The sequence below is a fragment of the Zingiber officinale genome, chromosome 7A, assembly GCF_018446385.1.
Source record: "Zingiber officinale cultivar Zhangliang chromosome 7A, Zo_v1.1, whole genome shotgun sequence".
Lineage (NCBI taxonomy): Eukaryota > Viridiplantae > Streptophyta > Magnoliopsida > Zingiberales > Zingiberaceae > Zingiber > Zingiber officinale.
The window spans coordinates 124,336,530-124,361,664 of record NC_055998.1 but is presented as its reverse complement, the minus strand read 5'-3'; the positions used below and the strand labels follow the sequence as shown (position 1 = coordinate 124,361,664).

The 25,135-nt window shown below is 40.5% G+C and overlaps 4 protein-coding genes across 4 annotated transcripts; 3 read left to right on the top strand and 1 right to left on the bottom strand.

The window, feature by feature from the left end:
* Positions 1–5,461: 5,461 nt before the first annotated feature.
* LOC122000457 (SUPPRESSOR OF GAMMA RESPONSE 1-like) lies at positions 5,462–7,112 on the bottom strand. Its single transcript, XM_042554857.1, has 5 exons — positions 6,917–7,112; positions 6,718–6,847; positions 6,419–6,608; positions 5,834–6,342; positions 5,462–5,750 (listed from the first exon to the last, which is right to left on the bottom strand). Exons 1-5 carry the CDS (start codon positions 6,922–6,924, stop codon positions 5,697–5,699), a joined length of 891 nt encoding a protein of 296 aa, XP_042410791.1. The 5' UTR covers positions 6,925–7,112; the 3' UTR covers positions 5,462–5,696.
* A 2,007-nt stretch (positions 7,113–9,119) lies between these two features.
* On the top strand, positions 9,120–12,414 carry LOC121999692. Its single transcript, XM_042554337.1, has 2 exons — positions 9,120–9,710; positions 12,205–12,414. Exons 1-2 carry the CDS (start codon positions 9,120–9,122, stop codon positions 12,412–12,414), a joined length of 801 nt encoding a protein of 266 aa, XP_042410271.1.
* A 1,099-nt stretch (positions 12,415–13,513) lies between these two features.
* On the top strand, positions 13,514–16,475 carry LOC122002368 (GDSL esterase/lipase ACHE-like). Its single transcript, XM_042557513.1, has 5 exons — positions 13,514–13,799; positions 15,087–15,296; positions 15,408–15,577; positions 15,666–15,936; positions 16,028–16,475. Exons 1-5 carry the CDS (start codon positions 13,550–13,552, stop codon positions 16,285–16,287), a joined length of 1,161 nt encoding a protein of 386 aa, XP_042413447.1. The 5' UTR covers positions 13,514–13,549; the 3' UTR covers positions 16,288–16,475.
* Positions 16,476–16,915: 440 nt separating this feature from the next.
* On the top strand, positions 16,916–18,720 carry LOC122002367 (elongation factor Tu, chloroplastic-like). Its single transcript, XM_042557511.1, has one exon. The coding sequence runs from the start codon at positions 17,002–17,004 to the stop codon at positions 18,427–18,429; it is 1,428 nt and encodes a 475-aa protein (XP_042413445.1). The 5' UTR covers positions 16,916–17,001; the 3' UTR covers positions 18,430–18,720.
* The last annotated feature ends 6,415 nt before the right edge of the window (positions 18,721–25,135 follow it).

Genomic DNA, 25,135 nt, shown 5'->3' with positions numbered 1-25,135 from the left:
AAGGTGGGTATAGTACTCTATAATTAAGAGGCTACGATAGGGACCGAGAGGAGGAATTGGTTTTGGTCTCCCGATAAAATTAAGCATCCCGTGTTCGCCCCGAACACACAACTTAATTTTATCAATAATAATTCATTCCACTAGAGAACTATTATTGAACTACCGCACCAATCCCAAATTACATTTTGGGCTCCTTCTTATTATGAGTGTGTTAGTCTCCCTGTGTTTAAGATAACAAATGTCCACTAATTAAGTAAGTTACTGACAACTCACTTAATTAATATCTAGCTCCAAGAGTAGTACCACTCAACTTCATTGTCATGTCGGACTAAGTCCACCTGCAGGGTTTAACATGACAATCCTTATGAGCTCCTCTTGGGGACATTCTCAACCTAGATTACTAGGACACAGTTTCTTTCTATAATCAACAACACACACTATAAGTGATATCATTTCCCAACTTATCGGGCTTATTGATTTATCGAACTAAATCTCACCCATTGATAAATTAAAGAAATAAATATCAAATATATGTGCTTGTTATTATATTAGGATTAAGAACACACACTTCCATAATAACTGAGGTCTTTGTTCCTTCACAAAGTCAGTATAAAAGGAACGACCTCAAATGGTCCTACTCAATACACTCTAAGTGTACTAATGTAATTATATAGTTAAGATAAACTAATACCTAATTACACTACGACCTTCCAATGGTTTGTTCCTTTCCATCTTGGTCGTGAGCTACTGTTTATAATTTATAAGGTAATGATAACATGATCTTCTGTGTGTGACACCACACATCATGTTATCTACAATATAAATTAATTGAACAACTACATTTATCACAAATGTAGACATTTGACCAATGTGATTCTTATTTCTAGATAAATGTTTTATACCAAAAACTAGGCTTTTAGTATACATTCTAACAACTCTCTCATCCGGATCTTCTGGGAACATTTCCGGTATGATGAGAGCCTTCCCTTTCTTCGAATCTCTTGGCAGGAAACTCTCAGCCATGGAGACTTGAGACTGGTCTTTCTTAAGGCTGAGGTCATGTGGTCCTGGCTGATAATACCCCATGTCAGGCTTGCGATAAGGAACCTGAGAAAATCCCTCAAGTTGTTTTCTCTTAGAACCCCGATTTGAAACAGGGATGGGCTCCTTGGAAGCTTCAACAGGAGCTTGGCGCGGTCGCGAGACAGTCGTTTGCTTCTCGAAGGCTGCTCGCCTCTTGGCCTCCTTGAAGAGTTCATATTCTCCTGCGGTCATGGTGACATTGATGCAGCCAGACTCCTCCATCTTCACGTTCCGGAACAGGTGGTTATGTTCCCACAGACGACGCCAAATTTGATCCCGTCCGGAAGCTGAGTCGGATGAAGGCGGGCCTTGATGTACTGGAAGTTGACGAAAAGTCGATGCGATGTCCGATCTACCTGGCACCCCTCCGAAAGGGTTCACACGAGCGAATGACGAAGGATGATGACCAGGAAGATGACGCTAGGGCTTTGCGCACACTCAGACGAGCCCACGAGTCGTTAGAGACCAGAAACTAGGAAAAAAGTCCCCGGGTCAGGCCTTCCGACGCTCAAGTCAAGTACTTTTTCCCCAGAAACATAGAGAAAGGACGAAAAGTAAAGACGAGTGAGAAATGACGAGTGAGCGTACCTGCATAAGGGACAAAACATCCCTTTTTATACTGCAACGGATGTTTCTGGGGTCTGACGGGTGTCAGGGAATGTCGGTTGTTAGGCTTTGTCCAGCGGTGAATGACACGCGACGCCTCCTTATAGGTCGACGGCAGAACCAAAGGGGTAATGAGCCCCGACTGTTAGCATATTCCCTGACACACTGATTATTCTCTGACAGACAGTTAAGATTCCTTGGCTTGTTTGTCATGTAGTGCCTGGAAACTAGGTCTGTACTCCGTGGTCTGCATTCTGACCTGTTTCTGTCTGCTGTTATCCATGCTTGTCGTTTCGACCTGCCTCTGCTGTTATCCCTAGCTTGTATGTTCCGACCTGTATGCCAGGTCTGTATTCCGACCTGTATGCCAGGTCTGTATTCCGACCTTCCTCTGTTGTTACCCCTGGCTTGTATGTTCCGACCTGTACCCCAGGTCTGTATCCCGACCTGCCTCTGTTGTTACCCCTGACTTGTACGTTCCGACATGTACCCTAGGTCTGTATCCCGACCTACCTCTGCTGTTATCCCTGGCTTGTATGTTCCGACCTATACGCCAGGTCTGTATCCCGACCTGCCTCTATTGTTACCCCTGGCTTGTACGTTCCGACCTGTACCCCAGGTCTGTATCCCGACCTGCCTCTACTGTTATCCCTGGCTTGTACGTTCCGACCTGTACGCCATGTTTGTATCCCGACCTGCCTCTGCTGTTACCCCTAGCTTGTACGTTCCGACCTGTACGCCAGGTCTGTATCCCGACCTGCCTCTGCTGTTATCCATGGCTTGTACGTTTCGACCTGTACGCCAGGTCTGTATCCCGACCTGCCTCTGCTGTTATCCATGGCTTGTACGTTCCGACTTGTACGCCAGGTCTGTGTCTCGACCTGCCTCTGCTGTTATCCATGGCTTGTACGTTCCGACCTGTACGGCAGGTCTGTATCCCGACCTACCTCTGCTGTTATCCATGGCTTGTACGTTCCGACCTGTATGCCAGGTCTGTATCCCGACCTTCCTTTGCTGTTATCCATGGCTTGTACGTTCCGACCTATACGCCAGGTCTGTATCCCGACCTGCCGTTGTTGTTATCCATGGCTTGTACGTTCCGACCTGTACGCCAGGTCTGTGCCCCGACCTGTACGCTAGGTCTGTGTCCCTCTTCTATTATCCATGACTTGTACGTTCCGACCTGTACGTCAGGTCTGTTTTGTGCCAGAGGCCTTCTTTTCTCTACCTTTACCTGGCCTGTGGGCTCAGTCCTCAACTGTACCTAGCCCGTGGGCCCAGTCCTTAGCTGTGTCTAGCCCGTGGGCCCAGTCCTTGATCGCTATCGAGGCTGGCTCTTGTCCGACTTGTAATCCTATGCTTTGACTGCCCCGTTAGCTGAGACTTTGACCCTGGCCACGCAAGCTTGACTTCTGACCAGCCACGGAGGCTGGACTTCTGACTTCCACGTAAGCTTGACTTCTGACCAGCCACGGAGGCTGGACTTCTGACCTCCACGTAAGCTTGACTTCTGACCATTCTGTAGTCTTGACTCCTAACCACATCATCTTACCCACCCCACGATAATGCACCGTATCACTTATATTATTAGCTATTAGCTATTGTTTTTAATTTTAGTTTTTAAAACATGTTTATTTTGTTGATATATCTTCTACTTGCATGAGGCTTAATGCCCTTTTCAATTTTAAAATAAATGATCCTGTCGGGAAGTTGAGATGACGGACCTACCGGCATGACGTGTCTGGAAGGTTGACCGCATCCTCATGACCTAGTGGTGAGCTGTCTTCTGCGTTGACCGGGCTGTCAGAAGTCTTCTGGTCAACAACACCTGCAGCCAACGACCGGGTTGCCCCGATCCCTGGTACCTCGATGCTCGAGGTGGGTCCCGCGAACATATGAGCAGCCAGATAATAATAGAGAAATAAATGAATGAATAAGGAGTACGAGAACATACCCTGGCCCTGGGGGGCGCCCTCGGATGCATGGGTGAGCTGGTCGGGATACTGACCGAGTCGTCGCGACCCTGAATAGTAGATAAATGTCCACCAGGTGAGTAGCTGGCTCCGGTGGCTCGGAGCCAAACGTGATATGGATCCGTAGGACGACGCACTATCCGACTACATCCTCGGCTCACAGGCCGGAATGCAACAACTGCATGAAAGTCGAACACTCCATCGGCTCACAAGCTGGGATACAATAGCAGCACGAAGGCCGAACACACTCTCGGCTCGTAGGCTGGAATATAGGCATAGTACGATACCTGAGCCCTCGGACGACGGCTGCTCGGAGGGTGACGACGACTGCCAGGAGGTGCCGACAGCTGCAGAAGTGGCTGCTAGAGGTGACGACGCTAGACTCTGGAGGCGCTGGCCACCAGAGGCGGCTGTGTCCGTGGCGGGCAGAGGTGTCGATGTTGGCTGCCGGAGGCGGCTGTGGCCATGGCTGCAGTGGGAGATTCCAGTGACGGCAGCAGCGGGAGATGTCGGTGGTGGCAGTCCCTGGGGGATGCGCGCGACCTACGGGAGGTGCTGGAGGCCACTGGAAGCGGTGGCGTCGGCCACCGGAGGTGGTGTACGTTGGAGACGGAGACGACCTTCTCCGACAGCGTCTGAGTCGGCGAGGAGAGGAGGTAGCAGAGAGGGAGAGCAGGGGAGTTATGCGGCAGCGACGCGTGCGACTAGCGGTGTCACTGGCCTCTCCCTGCGGCGGCTCAAAACCTCCCTAGGGCATGACGGCGGCTGGTGCAAGAGGTAGAAATGACGGCAACCGGCATAAGGGAGAGAGGCGACGGCGCCCGCGCCGAAGGAGAGGGGAGGAGGCGTCCTTGAAGAGGTCGTCGTCGGCCATGCTGTTGGCGATCTCCGGCGAAGAGTGTGAGAAGGAGAGAATACTTCCTTGGCGGCGGCCAGAAGCTCCAACCGTGCCCCCTCCCTCTCTCCAAGATGAACAGTGCTGCTTTATAACATAAAACCTAATCACACTAAAAGACCAAAACGCCCCTCTACTTTCCGTAACCTAATCCTTGGCGCTCTACTGACTAAAACCTAATCCTTGGCGCTCGACCACTCCTTTGTCGACCGAGATAACCAGACAACCACCTTTGGCCGAGACTTGGTTATGTAAGTCCTAGTGTTGACCGCCTTGACTTTGATCGATATCGTATCAATTGACCCGTGACAGATGAGCTCTTCCTTATCGTCGCATCACCACATCTACTATTTCGATATTAAAATTTTAATATAAATAATATAAAATTTATATCATATTAAAAATTTAATATATTAAAAATTCGGTGTTTCAAAATTTTAGTATATGAAACGATTTGATATTCACATATAGATTTAGGATTTGGTATACAATATTGAACACCATCATATGACAATATAGATATTAGATACTTGTTCCATGTATGTGACTTTACTGATAAAATGCTTAGAGGAATCAGATTAGCGTGTTTAGAAGTATGCCCTTTGGATTTATCAAGAATAACGGAAAAGTAATCTCGGCTATGATATAATGGTAAAATACTTCCACAATTAGATATTCACTGATCAATTTTTAACTATGGCACACTAGGAAATTAATTTTCTTGAATGGAAAGATAATTCTGAAACATTGGCTACTAAACGATAAGATGTTTACACTTTCAAATTATGAAAATTTAAGTGGAATTAAACTGATCACTTTCATAATTAATCTATATCTGAATTACAAAAAACATAAATAAGGGGAAAGTAAAAAAACAAAAATATATACACTTAAATGTGTTAAATGAGTCTTGTACGTATATAAATTGAGATGGCAGGTTGATATAACAAAAACAACCAAACAAACACACCAACCAGAAAATTTCCCATGTTCAAACGGGCTTAGTAAATCTCCTACATAGTATTTGAAATGTTAAAAGCAATCAAAAGTTGGGTTCTGCACCCTCTTGAAAACTAAATACAATCCACAGGGTGATGGCCATGAGAGAAGAACGATCCTTAAGCCATCCCTCTTGCAAGCTAGTACTGCTCCAGCCAACTCATCGCGCTTTCTTGGGAACCAAATTGCAAGTCCTGCATTACCATGCAGCAACCCATAAGCATCGTCCAATTAACTTCAAATCGTTAAAAGGACAAGATCGAACAAGATCTCTTACAGAGAGTTGAAAATCCGGCGGCGTGTCGACCAGTATCTCGTCGAGGTCAGCGAATCCACGAGCGTTAGTACCGTTGACTTCGGAGTCGAAGGCGTATTCAGCTTGGGAGACTGACTCAATTCCGATCTCGGGACGCCGCAATGGCCGTGGGCTACTTGTGCTTGGGTTTCTCGATTGTATTCGTTGGTAGAAAACTTTTGAAACCACGAGCTGACCTTCCGATTCGTCTTCCCCGGCGCCGATGTGGTACTGATGCATGACCCACTTAGCTCTGTCAGGTTTGGCGACTCCCTTGGAGCTCTCGTGGAGAACCATAATCTTCTTCCAGCCTTTCTGGACGCCATTAATATCGAGCACGAGCTTGGTCCGACCTGTCTTGTGCCACCTCACGGCCGGTTCCTCCGACGAGCCGCATCGGCTTATCCTCCGCCTCTTGCGCGGGCCTTTCGCGTATGCGCTGGATATCCTGTGGAAGAAATGGGCACTGCCGCTTCCATCTTTCTCGGCCCCTGCTTTGGGGTTTAGGGTTTTAGAGGTGAAACAGAGACGGAGGGAGTGAAAGTTTAATAGTCATTTAATAATTACCGGGGAGATTCTGGGGATGAGTGTAGCAGATTCCCGCGTCGTCCTCCAGCGTCGGAATGAACTCGTCGATGAGGACGTGTGGCTTTGAGTTGCCGAGCCCAATCCTCGCCGCTAAATGCTCCAACAGCTCGACGTCCGAAGGGTCGAACTTAACGCCGGCAGGAAAACCAGGCCAATCCGACGTCGCAACCTACGTCGCGCAAGAAGCAATCGCGTTGAGAAGAAAACAATTCAAAATTAAAATAGAGAGAAACATGCAACGCCGGCTAGCTAGCTAGCTAGCTAGAAGAAGAACTCGCATCGTTGTTGTCAATAAGCTGCTTGCAATTAGGGCACTCCCTGTTGAGGCAATCGAAGTCGCCGCCGCCGCCGCCGCCGCTGCAGCTTTTTATTTTCCTTGCAATCCCCCTGCCAGTGACAAGCCACGCCCTGCGCGCGCGCGCACACACAAATTAAACGTCGAAGATCATAAGTTTTCAGGTCCAATTTTGAGCATACCTTGCCATCACTCTGGGCAGCTGAGAGAGGGAACGACTGAGCAGGATAAGCAGGGAGAGGAGAGGGGAAGGAAGGAAATCGCGAGGCGGTTGACTTGCTTCTCCGCAACGAGAAGCAAGAGGTTGCGCGGGAAGGAGGCGCCGAAGCGACTCGAGTCATTACCTGACTTGTGAGTGCAGCGGAAATGGGTCCCGCGGTTTAAGGTGATAATGGACCGGTTGAAGAGAAGGTAGCCAGACGTGCTAGTTACTTAAGTACGCGAAGAGAGGCAAGACCCGGCGCTTGACCTCTTCCTTGCTTCCCAAGCTAACAAGTTTTGTTTTTTCTTTCCCCGCTATTTTTCACTGTAATAAATATACAATATAGGGCAAAAATCAAAAGTCGATTCTTTTTATTGGAATCGCGAGGGCGTATTATTATTATTAATTATATATTTTGATTTTTGATATTGTTATAGTTCATATCGACTAATACATTACAAGGAGCACAAATCTTTTGGACTATTTTTTGTATGGTCCAGGAGATGTATTACTCGTATTTGTGGTTGGATCGTGGCCGTGATCTGGTCGCAAATTGTTACTTTCTCTTCTTGGGTTCATCGTCCACATTAGATTATAGTTTTTGTTCAAAGCGGTCGACCGGAGGCCTTCGGTAGTGGATAAGTGGGCAAGTTATTGGGCATCGAGCGAGGGTATCCTCTAGGCGGCCTCCGACCGTCCGCTCCGAATAAAAATTATAACCTGGTGGAGACGGTTAACCCAGAAAAGGATCACAACCATTTGCAGCCGGATCGTGGCTACGATCCGGTTGCAAATACAAGTGACACATCTCCTGGACCACAAAAAGTTGTCCAGGAGATCCTGCCTCTTTTTGTGGTCCAGGAGATCCTGGCTCTATTCCAAGGTGATGCCCATGACTTGACAGTATTAGTAATTATATGGATAGTTATCCTAATAAATTTTAGAATTAATTCTCAATGGATATAAAATATTTTATTAGGTATTTGATCTCTTTTATATAAGGATCATTGTATTTAGATAAAATATTCCCTGTGAAACATCTCCAATGGGGGATATTTAGAGGGGATATTTCTTCAAATATCCCCCCCCCCCTCTCGTCTCTCTCAAATATCTCTCATTGTGAGAGATATTTGAGGGATGATTGGAAATCACCGGGCACAAATTTGTGATAGGCGATTTCCTCTTGTGGGGCCCACCAATATGATGGGCTGCCACTATTTTGAATTTTTTAAAATTTAATTAAATATGGTGGGTCCCATAAAAAATGGTGGGCTGGCGTTACTTTCAGATTTTTTTTTAATTTAATTAAATTCAGAAAATAAAAACAAATCAAACGTTAACGTTCGAGAAATCAACGTTCGGAGAATTAAACGTTCGAAAACTTAAATGTTGGGTAACGTTCAATTTCTTCCTATATATACATCATTTATTTCATCTATTTTCATCATTTTCATACCCTTTGCGTACCAAAAATTTAGAAAGAAATGAATAAAAATTCTGGTAATTATTTTAGGGATTTGTTCAACTCTCCAAATATCGACGAAAATTCTAGTGAAAAAAGTTCTCAAGTTCGTCATAATATTCCCGAAGACACAACGAGCCCTGCAATACCAGATCCCGGTGAGGCGTTGTTCATGATAGTAGTGCACAATCAATTTAGAGTGACTGAATTCGTGCAAGATTATCATGGGAGTACACAAAGAAGAAGAACAATTAACAGAGACCGTGTAGCTGGACACACTCAACTTGTCAATGATTATTTCTGTGTTGAGCCGGTGTATACCAATGATATGTTCTGAAGACGATTCCGAATGAGAAAAGAGTTATTTTTGCGCATAGTCATTGATTTGGAAAATCATCCTAGTGGATTTTTTAAATGGAGGAAAGATGCAGCAAGGAGAAAAGGTCTGTCGCCGCTTCAAAAATGCACGGCTGCTATCCGTCAACTGACTTATGGAGGTTCCACTGACCAATTTGACGAGTACTTGCAAATGGGTGAAACTACTGCCCTCGAATGCTTATCCAACTTTTGCCAATGCGTGATACAAATATACAGAGGTGAGTACTTAAGAAAACCTAATGCAACTGACATCACTCGTTTGTTTGAAATGCATGAACAAAAGCATGGTTTCCCTGGGACGTTAGGCAGTTTTGATTGCATGCATTGGGCCTAAAAAAATTGCATGATTGCGTGGAGGGCACAGTACACACGAGGCGATCATGGCTATCCAACAATTGTGCTTGAGACAGTCGCATCTGTCGATTTGTGGATATGGCATGCATTTTTTGGAGTTGTTGGATCTCGCAATGACATCAATGTACTTAATGAATCACCTATTTTTAATGAAGTCTTGAAAGGAAATGCACCGGAAGTTAATTTTATTGTGAACGGTACACAATATACAAAAGGGCTAACAGATGGTATATATCCAGAATGTGCCACTTTCGTCAAGAGTTTTTCCTGCCCTAAGGATCTGAAAAGAATGAAATTTAAGGAAAGACAAGAGGCTGCAAAAAAAGATGTCGAGCGGGCATTTGGGGTATTCCAAGCTCGTTGGGCAATTATAAGAGGTCCAGGGCGACATTGGTTTATGGACAAATGCAAAGAAATCATGTATACGTGCATTATTTTACACAACATGATTGTGGAGGACGAAGGTCATGCAATATCGATTTGGGATCGCGAAGAACAAGATACAATCACAGCGAATCATGGCTCAACCAGTGAATTTGCTGAAGACATTCGAAGAAATTCTGATTTACGTGATACTCAGGTGCATCATCAGCTTCGTTATGATTTGGTTAAACACATCTGGGAAACATGTCATCGTGATAACTAAATAACTAATTTATTATATATGAAATATTTAGTTATTCAATTCTGATTTTGTGAAATATTTGAACTATGTTGTAGTTTTTTTAAAATGTGTACCCCCGATGTTGTATTATTTTCATTTAAATAAAATATTAAAATTAAAATAATTATATTGAATAATTGTCTAAAAAATATTTATGAATAAATGATAGATGAAATATATTAAAAATATATATTAATTTTATTTAAATATAAAATTATATGTAAGTTAATAAAATGATCATGAGATCCATAAATATTTGATTGGTGGGATATTTGATTGTGAAGTTGAAGATATTTGAAAGTGAGATATTTGATTGGGGGGACCCATAAATATTTGGATGGTGAGATATTTCATTATAAAAGTTGAGATATTTGAATAGTAGGATATTTGAAGAGTGATATGGAAGTGAGGACCACAAATATTTGGAAGAAATATCTCATGCTATTATGGATGTTCTTATATTTAATCGGGAGATCGATGATATTGAATCTCTTGGGAAGCATATTATCACCATTTACTCTAATAACTATTAACATTTTAACTTTTATTAATACTATTAAATTGTATTTTAATAACTATGAATTATAACGGTTATAATATAGATATTTTATGTCTATCAATATTATTATGCTACAATGGTATTTAGATTTTTATCAACACTAGTAATATTATGTTGCAATATTTAGACTCTATAGTTCTTATAATATATATGCTTCATCTCTCATAAAACATGATCTATATTAGTCCATACAAGTCAACATCATATTATAGCAATTACGAATCATAACTACTATAATACGAATAATTTATTTCTAATTAATATTAATCAGTATTATGTTATAGCTAGGGATAGAACTAAGTGGGTGAATGGGAGGTAATGACACAACCACCTCTTAATATAAATACCTTTCACCCCTAATATGAAATTTTTTGACTTTGTTCCTTATATTTTACAACAGTTATAATCTCTTAGCTACGATTTCATAGTTGTTATATAATTATAATAACTACAAGATTGTAACTATAATAATTCTATAACAATTATAAGAGCATTCATGTTGGTATTAAGATGTGTGTTATAACAACACTCCAATAATATTTTATAAATCAATGTGGATGAGTGTTATAAATAACACTTACATATTAATACCGTTTAATTATTTAAACGTGTTTAATAAGTGGGATTTATATAAAAAAATTTAAAAATAAAATTTGAATATAAAAAATAAAGATAATAAATAAATAGTGAGATCCATAAATAATAAATATTAATATTAAAATGAGTATGAATACGTTTTAATAAGAAGAAAAATGTTAATATAATATATATTTGACATGATAGTTATTATAACCGTTTAAAAAATATGGATAGTTTTTAAAAGGATAATAAATAAATGAAAAATACTCTTAGGACGGCTTATTTTTATTTTTATCCAATATATTATAATAATGATTTTATTTTAAGAAGGTTGAGAAAAACTGTCGGCGTCATCGATCTGCTTCCAGTACCATATGTCGCAGTTTTTTTTCCTCGGATAATTTATAAAATCTGTCGCGAAGAAGATCTAATGTTTGGATCTGATGGAATCCATTGTGACGGCTTCTGACAAGACCACGGGAATCAATTTTGCAGCTCCATGTGGATACTTCATTAACACCGACGCTATTGCCAAATTCGTGCTGTTGTGTGAAACTATGAGACTCCAATAAATAATTTATATAGATAAGATTTTTATAGAAAGTTTCTTTTAAGAAAATAAATTACTTCTTATTTTTTTTAATATAATAAAATCCAATATTTTTTTAAAAAAATAGTAGATTTTTCCCCCTTTTTAAAACGTTAAAGTCGGCCTGCCTTATCTAGGCACTTTAATCACATTGATCCAAATGAAGAGAAAGAGATTTATTGATGATATGAAAGATTTAAAATTAATTTTATTTATTATGATTTAGATAAAAATCAAAATAACACTCTAAATTAATTAAATAAATTACTGAAAATGGCATTTTTAAAAATTAAAATGAATACAATGTCATATTAGATATTTTACCTCGCAACAATCCTTACTTTTAGTCCAAGGGCGGAGCCATCCTTGGGCTAGGGTGGGCTCCAGCCCCATCCATTTTTAAAATCTTATAAGTAAAATTTTATTTCAGTCCATCCTTATTTTATTTTAATCCATATGAATTATAGTATTTCATTTCAGTCCTTAATCCTTATTTCTCTTAATTGAATTGTCAAAAATTTTAATTAAATCTATTTTTTTTTCTTATTTGTTGCTTCACCTCCCTACATATATTGCTCTATATGCCCCACGAGCAGCCGATGTCGCCACTTTCCTTGTCCCCCCTCGCATGTGTCTAGCCGCGACTTGATTAACATAATCACGGTAAACCTTCTCCTTATTAGCGTGCTATATTTGTGGGACATTGCCACAACCACAACCATGACTCTACCATCACTACCTTCTTCTCTGGCCACCACGACATCACATTTATTGCTATCCCCATTGATAGTTTTGTTATCGCTGCTCTTCCTGCCACAAGTGACATTGACTCCGTTCTATCATCACGATTCGAGCGCAACCATCATCGCCGGAACACCAATACCGACGATTAGCCCCAGGTAACTTTAAATCTAGGCTATGCCCCTACTTTTAGTTCTATTATAACAACTACAATGGATTATTATAATATATAAAAAATTATTAGATAGTTGTTATAATATGTAGAAATTATGCTATAATTATTTTAAAGAGATTTAATAAATTTATAATAATTTTGATGAAATTTATTTATTTTTAACTAAGTTAGTAAAAACTATTTTGATATAATAATAGTCGAAGTCTATGATTTAAAATTTTAGTTAAATGATATTTTACATATTGTAACAACTATCAATTTGACATATATATTGTAACAATGACGGAATAACTTGTACATATTGTACTAAACCCTAAATCTTATAATCCTAAACTTGAATACTAAAATAGTTGTATTCTCATGTTATAGTAGCTATAAAATAATTTTATATAATTTTTTATATTATAATAGCTATCGATAGTTGTCATAATAAATATTAGTCTCTAGAGCTATAGTAATATGGAAAGATATTTTGATTATCACCTAGGTATCTACTGTTTGAATCCTAGTTATGATGTATTTGTAGGATTTTTTTCTCTAAATGGGACGCACAATCAATAGATGTTGAGTTTCTAAACTGTCCATTGTGCACACTTTTCGATTTATGCTAGTGACCAGTAAAAAAAATTCGTGGGGCAAGTCTGGTCATCCCGAGATTAGTCAATGAAATTAAATTGATTTATCATTTTTTTTATAATAAATATTAAATAAGTGATATTTTGAGAATAAAATATTTAATTAGGTGTCCTTGTATTTTTTTAAATGTTTTTAAAAGAAACGCCCTAATAATAATTTATATAATTTAAAACGTCCTTTTTTAAAATATATTTTTCCTTATAATTTTACATCACTAAATAATAAAAAAATCAAATAAATAAATAAATAAAAAATTTCTTAGGGTACTGCACGACTCCGACTAGTAAGCTGTCGATCCCGCCACTTTATGCATTTCCCATAAATAATATAATACGATTCGTTCAATGCCTATAATTAATCTTTGACTCCTGTCGTAACTATTTTTATTTTTATTTTTTATATTTCTATAAATATTTAATATACTCCTCGCTCTCACGCTTCTTTTGCTTGCTCTCCTTCTCCACTCTCCAATCTCCATGGCTGCCCCTTCCCTTCTTCCGCTGCTTCTAGCTCTCACCTCACTCTCTCTTCCAACAATCTTCTCCTCCTCTTCCTCCTCGTCGTCTCCGTGCTCTTTCCCGGCCATTTTCAACTTCGGGGACTCGAACTCCGACACAGGCGGCATGTCGGCGGCCTTCTCCACCGTCTCTGCGCCCAACGGGGAGACCTTCTTCGGAGCGCCGGCTGGGAGATACTGCGACGGTCGCCTCGTCATCGATTTCATCGGTGAGCATTGCATTTACCGATCTCCACTCCAGCTTCTTCTTGCTTTCATCTGATTTAGCTGGGTCGAACCGATGGAATTGGGGGTAATTTACTTAACGCATCCGGATTATCACAGTTTTACGCTTAAATCGTGCTTGTTTGATGGTCGAGAAAAAAAAATTCGAGTCTTTATAAGGAAGATTTAACTGCTCAGATTCCTTTGTGCGTTAATTTTCTGTTAACAATTTGATTGTATAACCCTAGTTCCGAAAACCTAAGACAGGGCTATTGACTAAAGCAAGATTTACTTGCTCCGACAGCATTGTAAGTGGTGAGGATTTACTAGGGCTACCCTGATTACTGTCTTTGTTTATCTTACTGTGCTATTGGTTAGTCTATCATGTGTTCCTTGAAGATAGTAGATGAACTTACGAAAAGGAACCATTACAAGTTGATGCGACAACTTCATCGACGGAGTCTTTCACTTGCTGTGTTAGTGTCTTAGAATTGGGGAAAGAAAACGAGTATAGGGAGATATTATCCCTGGGGAAATTTTGTCTGTTTAACTGACAACTGATGAGAAGGAATTGGAGGATGAGATACAACAACTTATTGTCTGGTATGGTTGCATGTGATTTACAAGTATGCGTAGTAGATTGTCCTTAAGTTCAATTATTGGCCTTCTTTTATACAATAAAAGTTGCATTTATTGGCATCATGTGGATTGGTCTCCACACTGACGGATTCTGGTCCCGTCAACCATTACATTTATTTTACAAGGATCGTGGTAACTTAAACCACTGATTCAACTTTGTCCCTAACTCATGATTTATGGATATCTTTCTGCTCTTCCAACTTGGTTAGTTGGATGTCCAACACCTTGCATTATCTTGAAATGGTGGCATCTTACCACCTTAATCAACAAGTAATGACTCAAATTGTTGGATATAGAAGCTGAAGTTCATAAGATATGAAATCCTTCTGAATTCATTGGCCAAGTCCTCTGGAATGAAATGGTCAATTTTTTTTTTTTGTATTCTATCTTCATTTCCTCCTATCGTTAGACTGAATAAATCGCCAAAAATGATTGTCCTATACACATATAGCAATGTAACATGTGTCTATATCATTGTTTGAATAATGCAGAGCCTTAGCATGATCGAAAATACATTGTCTTTGAAATGTGACACTTAAGTGCATACAAAGTGGTGTTTTTGACTAGGAGAGTCCAATTCGTAATAGAAGAATTTATAAGAAACAAAACAATTCCTCTGGATGTACCTTCTAATGACAATTTTGAACCTACAGCTCAGGCACTTGGACTTCCTTTTATCAGCGCATACCTTGATTCAATGGGAACAAATTTCTCCCATGGTGCTAATTTTGCTACGGCCGGATCAACCATCCTAAGACAAAACACAACTTTCTTCCAAACTGGTTACAGCCCCTTCTCTTTGGATGTGCAGTTCCACCAGTTTGAGCAGTTCAAAACTAGATCCCTGCTAGCTCACACCAAAGGCAAGTACTGCACATCTATATACTTTTATTTTGATCTAACAGCTCAAACAAAAAATTATACTGAACCTTGTTTTAGAACTTCTGGGTAATTGTAGCTTGGTTCTCGTGCAGGAGCCATCTTCAAAGATTTGTTACCTCCAGAAAAATACTTCTCGCAGGCTTTGTATACCTTCGATATTGGCCAAAATGACCTCACTTCAGGCTATGTCAGCAACCTGACAACTGAGCAAGTTAAAGAAACCATCCCTGTCATCCTCGGCAAATTTACTGATGCTGTCAAGGTATGAGGAAATGATACATGTTAGAAACACTTACTTTGTATGTACCGACTCTAGATATTGATGATACCTTGGAATTGAGCTAGTGCAGAATGTTTATCAACTTGGCGGGCGATACTTTTGGATCCATAATACAGGACCATTTGGCTGCCTGCCTTATGTTCTAGCTGGATACCCTCTTAGAGCTCCTGAGGTTGACTCTATTGGTTGTGGAGCTCCATTCAATGAAGTGGCTCAACGATTCAATGCTAAACTTAACAAAACTGTAATGCGACTCAGAAAGTCATTTCCTAGTGCCGTGTTCACCTACGTTGATGTCTACACCGTCAAGTACTCGCTCATAAGCCAAGCGGAAAGGCTCGGTGAGTTCCATGATCAATACTAAATCAAAAGGGTTAGCTTAATTACATTTGTTTAGGCTTCTAATTTTTGTTTGAATACAATGAACTATAGGGTTTGAACAACCATTTGTGGCTTGCTGTGGGCATGGAGGGAAGTACAACTTCGACGTGCGGTACAGTTGCGGAGCTACCAAGAAAGTCCACACCACCAAGGTTATCATCTCAAACACATGCGAGGATCCTTCAAAGAGGATATGTTGGGATGGATATCACTACTCGGAGGCAGCTAACAAATGGGTGTTTGATCATATTGTGGATGGCGCCTTTTCGGACCCGCCAAATCCAGTAACAATGGCTTGCAGAAGGCAGTAGCCTTACCGAGAGTGACTTTTGCAAGCAGGCCACCACTCTCCGGCCATGATTTCTTTTCTTGCGGTTCAATTTTTAGGAATCTCACGTGGCTTTGTCAAAGAAAAATCAAAAAAATTTGATTACCTTCTTGCAATGTTATTGTTGAATTCTACCTCAAAGGCAATTGATTAAAACTTTAATCCTTGACATATATTTGGTTATGAGGCTGATGGAACTGTAATTAGAACCAAGAAGAACAGGAACACTGAAAACTACAAATGTGCGATTAAAATTAAAATCAATTTTAAGGACAAAAAATTGGCCACGATTTTCCCTGCTCTTTCTACCAATTTTCGGCGCCACTGAAACTGCGATAGCCACCTCCAGACTTTGGACTACCATTAAAATTCCAGGCCGGTCCGGTCGGGTCGAGCCGAAGCGGGTCGAGTGAAAAATGAGCCACGACGCCTCCTGTTACAGACAGTTTGATCACGTATCGGTTACAATGGCGCATGTAACAGCCATCAAAGCCTTTCAGTATTGAGACTGCGGTGTACGATGGGGCATGTAACAGCCATCCAAACGTTACAAACCCAAACCAGTGTGTTCTTGTGGTTTATACTATAAGAGGCCCTCCTTCCGTTATTCTCCAGTTGGAGAGATAGGGATAAGAAAGGGCATCCATTCCCAATCTCCTCTTCGCCGCTCCTCCCCCAATCCACCAATCTCATCGCCATGGCTTCCATCTCCACCACCATTGTTGGCGCCCAAAAAGCCCTCCTACCGGCTACCTCCTCCTCCGCCTCCAAGCCCAAGTTTCACTCGCTCACCGGGTTCCTCGCCTCTTCTTCCTCCTTCTCCGCCTCCAGCCTCAGCTGCGCCGCCGCCTCCCGCCTCAGCATCCGCCGCCGGGCCAGCCGTCTCGTCGTCCGTGCCGCTCGCGGTAAGTACGAGCGCACCAAGCCCCATGTCAACATCGGCACCATCGGCCACGTCGACCACGGCAAGACCACCCTCACAGCCGCCCTCACCATGGCCCTCGCCGCCGTCGGAGGTTCCGCCCCCAAAAAGTATGACGAGATCGACGCCGCGCCCGAGGAGCGCGCTCGCGGTATTACCATTAACACCGCTACCGTCGAGTACGAGACCGACTCCCGCCACTACGCCCACGTCGATTGCCCTGGCCACGCTGATTACGTCAAGAACATGATCACCGGGGCCGCACAGATGGACGGCGCCATCCTTGTTGTCTCCGGCGCCGACGGTCCCATGCCCCAGACCAAGGAGCACATCCTCCTGGCTAAGCAGGTCGGCGTGCCCAATATGGTGGTCTTTCTCAACAAACAGGACCAGGTGGACGACGAGGAGCTACTCCAGCTCGTCGAGCTCGAGGTTCGCGAGCTGCTCTCCTCCTATGAGTTCCCAGGGGATGAAATTCCCATCATCTCCGGCTCCGCACTCCTCGCCCTAGAGGCCCTCATGGCCAACCCCAATATCAAGCGCGGGGAGAACAAATGGGTCGACAAGATCTTTGAACTCATGGACGCGGTGGACAGCTACATCCCCATTCCGCAGCGACAGATCGACCTCCCTTTCCTTCTCGCCATAGAAGATGTATTCTCCATCACTGGACGTGGGACTGTCGCCACCGGCCGAATCGAGCGTGGCACGGTAAAGGTCGGTGACACTGTCGAGATCGTCGGCCTTCGGGAGACGCGGACCACCACTGTCACAGGCGTCGAGATGTTCCAAAAGATTCTTGACGACGCGATGGCCGGAGACAATGTCGGGTTGCTTCTCCGTGGTATCCAGAAGGCGGACATCCAGCGAGGGATGGTGCTTGCCAAGCCTGGCACCATCACTCCCCACACTAAATTTTCCTCCATCGTCTACATCCTCAAGAAAGAAGAGGGTGGGAGGCACTCTCCCTTCTTTTCAGGGTACAGACCGCAGTTCTACATGAGGACCACCGACGTCACAGGCAAGGTCACAACCATCAAGAACGACAAGGATGAGGAGGCAAAGATGGTGATGCCCGGAGACCGCGTCCAGATGGAGGTTGAACTCATCGTGCCCGTGGCATGCGAGCAGGGAATGCGGTTCGCTATAAGGGAGGGCGGAAAGACTGTAGGCGCCGGCGTCATCCAGTCAATCATTCAGTAAATTATGCATGTAAGAAGATTATTTGGTTCTCTCAGTTTGCATGAACTATCCATGAATTGCTACCTTCTGCATAGTTACTCCTGCAAAACTTAGATTAAACACGAGCTTAGGTTGCTATCCGAGAAACCCTTGCCCATGCATTGTCTGATATTCTGCTCCTTGCTTCTTTGGAATTTCTATTTTTATTTTTTTGCTGCAATGCTCTGTCTGTCGCTGTGTTCATATGGCTAGCTCTTTTATGAACTCATTGCAATCTTGTCACGTAATTCAAATATACTTGCACTTGGATAACTATTAGTTTGTATGTACTTCTTTTGCCTCGATGGATCATGTTTAAAGTGTATAAACATAAAGTTTTGAAATGCGTCTTTAACCAAATTGCTCTTGAACTCTAATTCTAGATAGCAAGCAGTAGAATTACCAATCTCTTCTCACCTAATGCACTGATGATTGATTATATATGTGGACTCCATTGTCTCTGATACTTGGAACCTACTGAGCTTTTGCTGCCTTTAATGATAGAAAGTATCACAAACTACAAGTTCATTTGCCATATCCTTGTCCTCACTTGAACTTAAACAATAGAAAGATTTCCATTGTTGCTTTAGTCTGACACTTTGTATGTTGAGTAGTAATAAAATTTCACTCTTTGCAAACGAAAGAACTTTGCATTGAGGAATTCTTTAGGCCACTGAGAGTTTGTATATGCATTGTTTACAAATTTATTGAGCTTTTGTTGGGCTCAGTTAGAAGTATTATTATCGGCATTTTACTGGACCTACTGAATCACATATGCAGTTTCGGGATTTTTAATTTCGCATACCTAACTTTCATAATATCCAAATCATCCAACCAATTTACGATGCCGAATTCAGATTTGAGATCATAATATATTAAGGAGTTTGGAGAAGTATATTGATTTAAATTTGAAGTGATTCAAAGTTTTAGATCCATTATTTGACGTTTTAGATAAAACTGATTGATAGACTTTGAAAACTTTGAATTATTTCAAACTATAACTAATGTACTCTTAATTTGCTTCTTAATGTATTTATTCTCTCAAATTTAAATTCTGTTGCGTAAATTGACCGGCCCAAATCCTCTGTCCGTTTTTTGCGGACTAGAGGAGGGCCACTTGTATACATAGGTGGAGGCCATTATTCCCCATCAATATATGTAAGTGGCTCTTTCTTTGGTCCGTAAAAAGTGGACTAGAGGATCTGTCATCTAAATTGACAACAGTGATTTTTAAATTTATAAAAGTTTGATAAAATTTGTCACAAATTTATGATAATGATACTCACTAATTAACATCATCAATCGTCCCTAGAATTCCTTTGGTTCAAAAAATAATGAACTTTTGAATTTTTGCATAGTGTAGTTCCATAAGTTAATTTTGTCAACTTTGGATGAAATTAACTCAGAATATAGAGAATTCTAAATTATTTCAAATTAAAATTAATATACTTTTAGAAGTTTTTTTAATATATCGCCCTTAAATTTGAATTCAATAGCGTAAATTGAGAATAGTAAATTTTTAAATTTGTAAAAGTTTGATAAAATTTATTACAAGTTCATATAAAATTAATGCTCATTAATCAAAACTACTAATGAGTTCATAGAACTCTCATAATTTGAAAAAATATCAAAAATTTTATTTTTCAAATAGTATAGGCCATCAGCCAATTTCGTTCGCAATTGGATCTAAAAAATTTTAAATCATTTCAAATCAAAATCAAATCAATATAATTTGAAAGTCTTCTTAATGTATCTATGATTTTAAATTTGAATTTAATAACGTAAATTGAGGTTTGTGAATTTTTTTAAATAGCTAGAGTACAAAATTTAAAGAAGAGACAAATTTTGAGAGCAGTGAAAAAGGAGGAGGGTTATAATGGAGAATGTATTATGTAATTTGGGTAGTATTAAAGTTAGATACGTGGAATGAGAAATCTTGAAATCTGCATGTACGATTCAATAAAATATCGGATTATTATTCTTATAATTTAATTAGAATATTGCTTAATAAATAGATATATATTTTAGCATATTATAAAATATATGGAATTTTTAAAATATCAAAAATAAATAATAATAGATATGATAAATATATAAGTATATATGTAATTGAATAAAAAGTAAAAAAGAAAAATTGAGTTTAGAATAATGTATTAAATTGAGCTTTTAAAAAGTAATTAAATTCATTACTCTTTAAACATAAACAAATTTTAATTAGAGCATATATTAATATAACAACTTATTCTTATCTCACTAGATGGGGTTGGTTATATAAATCTTTTTACACCATTAGACTTTATTCTTTATTAGATTATCATTTATATTTAAATAAATTTTATCTTGTGTAATTGTTACTAAGTTTTTTTTTTTTTTAGCTTTTCTCGTTTGATATGTGTATTTGTTATAGTTTTAGATCATCTAATACAGACATTTATTGGTCATCTAAGTAGATGTCTGTACTATCTTAAATGTATTTTTTAGAGTTTTTTTTTCAATAAATATAATCTTAACTTTTTCTCTAATATTCTCATTTCTTAATCTGGTCATCTTTTGTTCACACATCCAATTTAATATCTTCATCTCTGTAACTTTTATCTTCTGCTTATGTGCTCGAGTCATAGTCTAACATTCATTGTCATATAACATAGCATATCTAATCGTCTTTTTGTAGAACATTCTTTTAAATTTTAGAGGTACTTTACGATAACATAAAACATCTGTCGCTTTTCTCCATTTTAACCATTTTAATTATATTCTATGCATGATATCTCTCTCAATTTCTTCATTATTTTACAAACAAGATTCTAAATATTTAAAGCTCTCAGTTCTAGATAAGTCGTTATTTCCTATCTTAACAATTGTTTCATTACATCTAATATTATTAAACTTAAATTTCATATATTCTGTCTTTATTCTATTAAACTAAATTAAAATCTTTCACTTTTAGTCTTCCCGTCATGATTCTAATTTAACATTTATTCTTTCACGTGTCTTATATATCAAAATAATATCACATGCAAATAATATACACTACGATATTGTATTTTGAATGTGTCTAGTGAGTTTGCTCATAATTAGTATGAAAAGACAAGGACTTAGAATTGGTTCTTGATATAATTCTATTTTTATTAGAAATACTTCAATTAATTCGTTTGAAGTCTTCACTTTGGTCGTTATTGTAACGACCCGCCTCCTACTGACTAGGCTGCGAGGCCGATCGTTACGTAATGCTGTGCTAAATTACTATTGCGGAAATCTGGATTGATTAAAATTTTACTAAACTGATTACTGTAAAATCTGAACTTAATACTCTAGGTGTACCTAGGAGTTGTACACATGCTAGGGAAGATAATCTATGCCTCTCGGATGTCCTACTAGCTGTAATCAGGCATTTCAATCGATCCCTGAATCGATTGAGCTGTCGGATCGATCCAGTGATCGATCCAGCTTAATACTGGCACGGAGAAAGCTCTGGATCGGTCGGCTGACCGATCCACAACCCATCTCGCTTCAGATGCGGTGGATCGGTCATCGACGATCCAGAGTACACCGATCGGTCGGTGAGATCGATTCTCACCGATCGGTGACCGATCGATGAGCTTCACTCGTTCACATCGGATCGGTCGGTGGCCGATCCATAAACTTTCGTTACGATCGGATCGGTCCACCGACCGATCCATAACCCACGCTAACTCGATCTGTTCGTCGATTGAATCGAACCCTGATTTCAACACTAGTTCGTGCCAAAATCTCATATAAGAGTTCTAAAAGTAATTGAAATAAGTTCTAACATCTATTAACTAGCATTCCAACATAATTACTAACAACTTAAACAAATCTTCCATGGTTTAAACATTCTAAGGTCTGAAAGTGCATAAAGGTACTTGAGAAAAGAAACTAAGTTCTCAATTTGCTAAACTCCCTAAGGATCTTCATTCCAGGTTCCTGCCACACACACCATCACTGCATTGACCTCCAACTTCCTCTGCTAGTCCATCTTTCCTTTACCCTTATCTGCAGTATAAGGAAAAATAGTATCTGTAAGCTTTAAGCTTAGTAAGAAACCATCTACCTCACTAAAACATGCAACGATGTAAACATGTTTTTAAAGAATGCTATTTGAAAACATGCACTGAATTTGTTAAAGCATGGCATACTGGAGTTACATGGCATAAACACTGAAACATGGCATGCATAATAAAATCTAAGCGTGGAGCTATCTCATGATATCAACTAGGAGAAAATAAGCTGAAACTGTAACTGAAACTGAGCTAAAACTGAGCTAGTGCTGATCTTAAACTATGATCACATAACTAGATTATGAGTTTGAAAGCTATTATCGTAATAAGTAAAAATACATAATCATGTTGGTAGTGGGTCCGACAACTGTACTTTGCTGTGCGCGCATCCCTAACTAGACCCGGGTTTGCAATTCCTGAATTTAGTAGGGTTACTAGGTTGTCTGAACCTAGGGACGACTGTGGGAGCCCAACCCAATGGATATCTAATCCAGTACAGTGCCACTGAAAATAAAATACTGAATATAGCTACTAGTTGCTTATTTTGCTGTTTCTAGGTTATCTGAACCTGGAGGTGATTGTGGGAGCCCACCCATTGGACCGTAATCCCATGTAAGCTGAAACTAGACTAATATACTGATTTAAATGCTACTAATGCATTTAACTGAGCTGTTAAAAATATCTGAGGTGGTATTTAGCTACACTAATCATTTTGTCGAACACTTGGTGTGCCCCAACTCTCCCCTCTAATAGGGAGACCACCTCTAGGCACCCGACAACGTCTAGAGCCTCCAACCGAAGGAGAATAACGTGTCTGGCCCATCTAGAGGTGTTCAACTAGATCCCTAGACTGCGAGGAAGGTTTAAACACACCCTGGGCACCGAAAAATCTGCATATAGCTAAACTAAAGGCATGCAATCAAACGAAAGCTACTTATACTGCAGGTGAGGGGTTTCTTACCTCCTGTTCGTAATTTCTTACGATTATAATCGCTAGGTTTCACGAAGGAGAGATCTCTTCAACGATCTTCTCGCGTCTATGCGTTCCTCTCACGGAGGGGAGCGTCCTCGTGCCTTTGATGTTGCCGGGAGGTGCTCCTAGGGCCCTTGGCTTAGTGTGCCGAGAGAAGGAGGAGGAAAGGAGAGGGGCGGCGTGAGGTTAGGGTAAGGAGAAGAAGTTCACGGTGGAAATCAAAAATATCACCCTCACTTAATTATTTTCTATTTATATTAAGTGATAATTCCGGCCTAACTCTAATATAAATTTAATTGCCTCCCTTTCCTTTCAGCACGGCCCTGCTGGGTTCAACTGGTTACTAGTATTATCCGTAAACCATAGGTCTCAGGTTCAATCCCTGCTCAGGCCGTTTTCGTTTTCTATTTATTTTTGCTACTTCTGCTGCTCTAAAAATTCCGGAAAAATATCTAAAAATTCCAGAATAATTATAGAATATTTCTAATATAGTTTTGAGAATTTTCAATCCCATACCTTATAAAAGTTCATCCTCGAACTTAGAATAATTCAGGTACATTTCAGCTTCTGTCTCCCCAAGTTGCCTCTTCTGCTGTGTGCCAAATAACCTTGACTAATGGTACTTCCTTGTTTCAGTTTCTTAACCGCTCGGTCTATTATCTGAATAGCCGATCATCATAGAGGTCTTCGGATCTGTCTGGGCTCAATCACCGGGTGGCATCCGGGTATGCTTCTTGATAGAGACATGAAATACGTTGTGGACGGTGACATTTCCTGGGTAGCTCTAGCTCATATGCTACCTTGCCCACTCTTCATCGATGAGGTATGGTCCCACATATCCGGGACTTAGCTTGCCCTTCTTCCCAAAACGCATTACTCCCTTCATGGGAGCTACTCGAGGAACTCGATGCCGTGTATCAGCATAGCTTTTCTGGCGGCTCTGAGCTGTCTCTATCCTCTGGCGGATCTGCTGTATAGCTGCTGTGGTATCTGCCACTAGATCTGTCTGAAGTTCTAGTTCTTTCTGTTCACCACTCTCATACCAGCAGATTGGAGATCTACACCTCCGCCCATAGAGAGTCTCATAAGGTGCCATACAGATAGTGGCCTGATAGCTGTTGTTTTATGCAAACTCTGCTAGACTCAGATATTTGCACCAACTTCCTTTGAAATCTAGGGCACATGCTCGGAGCATATCTTCGAGTACCTGATTTACCCGCTCCGTCTGTCCATCTGTCTGAGGATGGAAGGCTGTGCTAAACTTCAACTTCGTGCCCAAAGCTGACTGTACACACTCCCAGAAGTGTGATGTGAATCTACTATCTCTGTCTGATATAATGGTTCGTGGGACTCCATGTAGTCTAACGATCTCCTTGAGATACAATTGAGCTAACTGTTCCATGGAGTAGGATATCCTGATAGCTAAAAAGTGGGCTGATTTAGTCAATCTGTCGACTATTACCCAGATGGTATCAAAACCATTCGTGGTCCTGGGTAATCCCACTATGAAATCCATAGAAATGTCTTCCCACTTCCATTCTGGTATCTGTATGGGCTGCAAAACTCCCCCTGGTCTCTGATGTTCTACCTTAACCCTCTGACAGGTTAGACAGGTGCTGACATATCGAGCGATGTCTCTCTTCATCCCAGGCCACCAAAAATGTTTCTTCAAGTCCTGATACATTTTGGTGGAGCC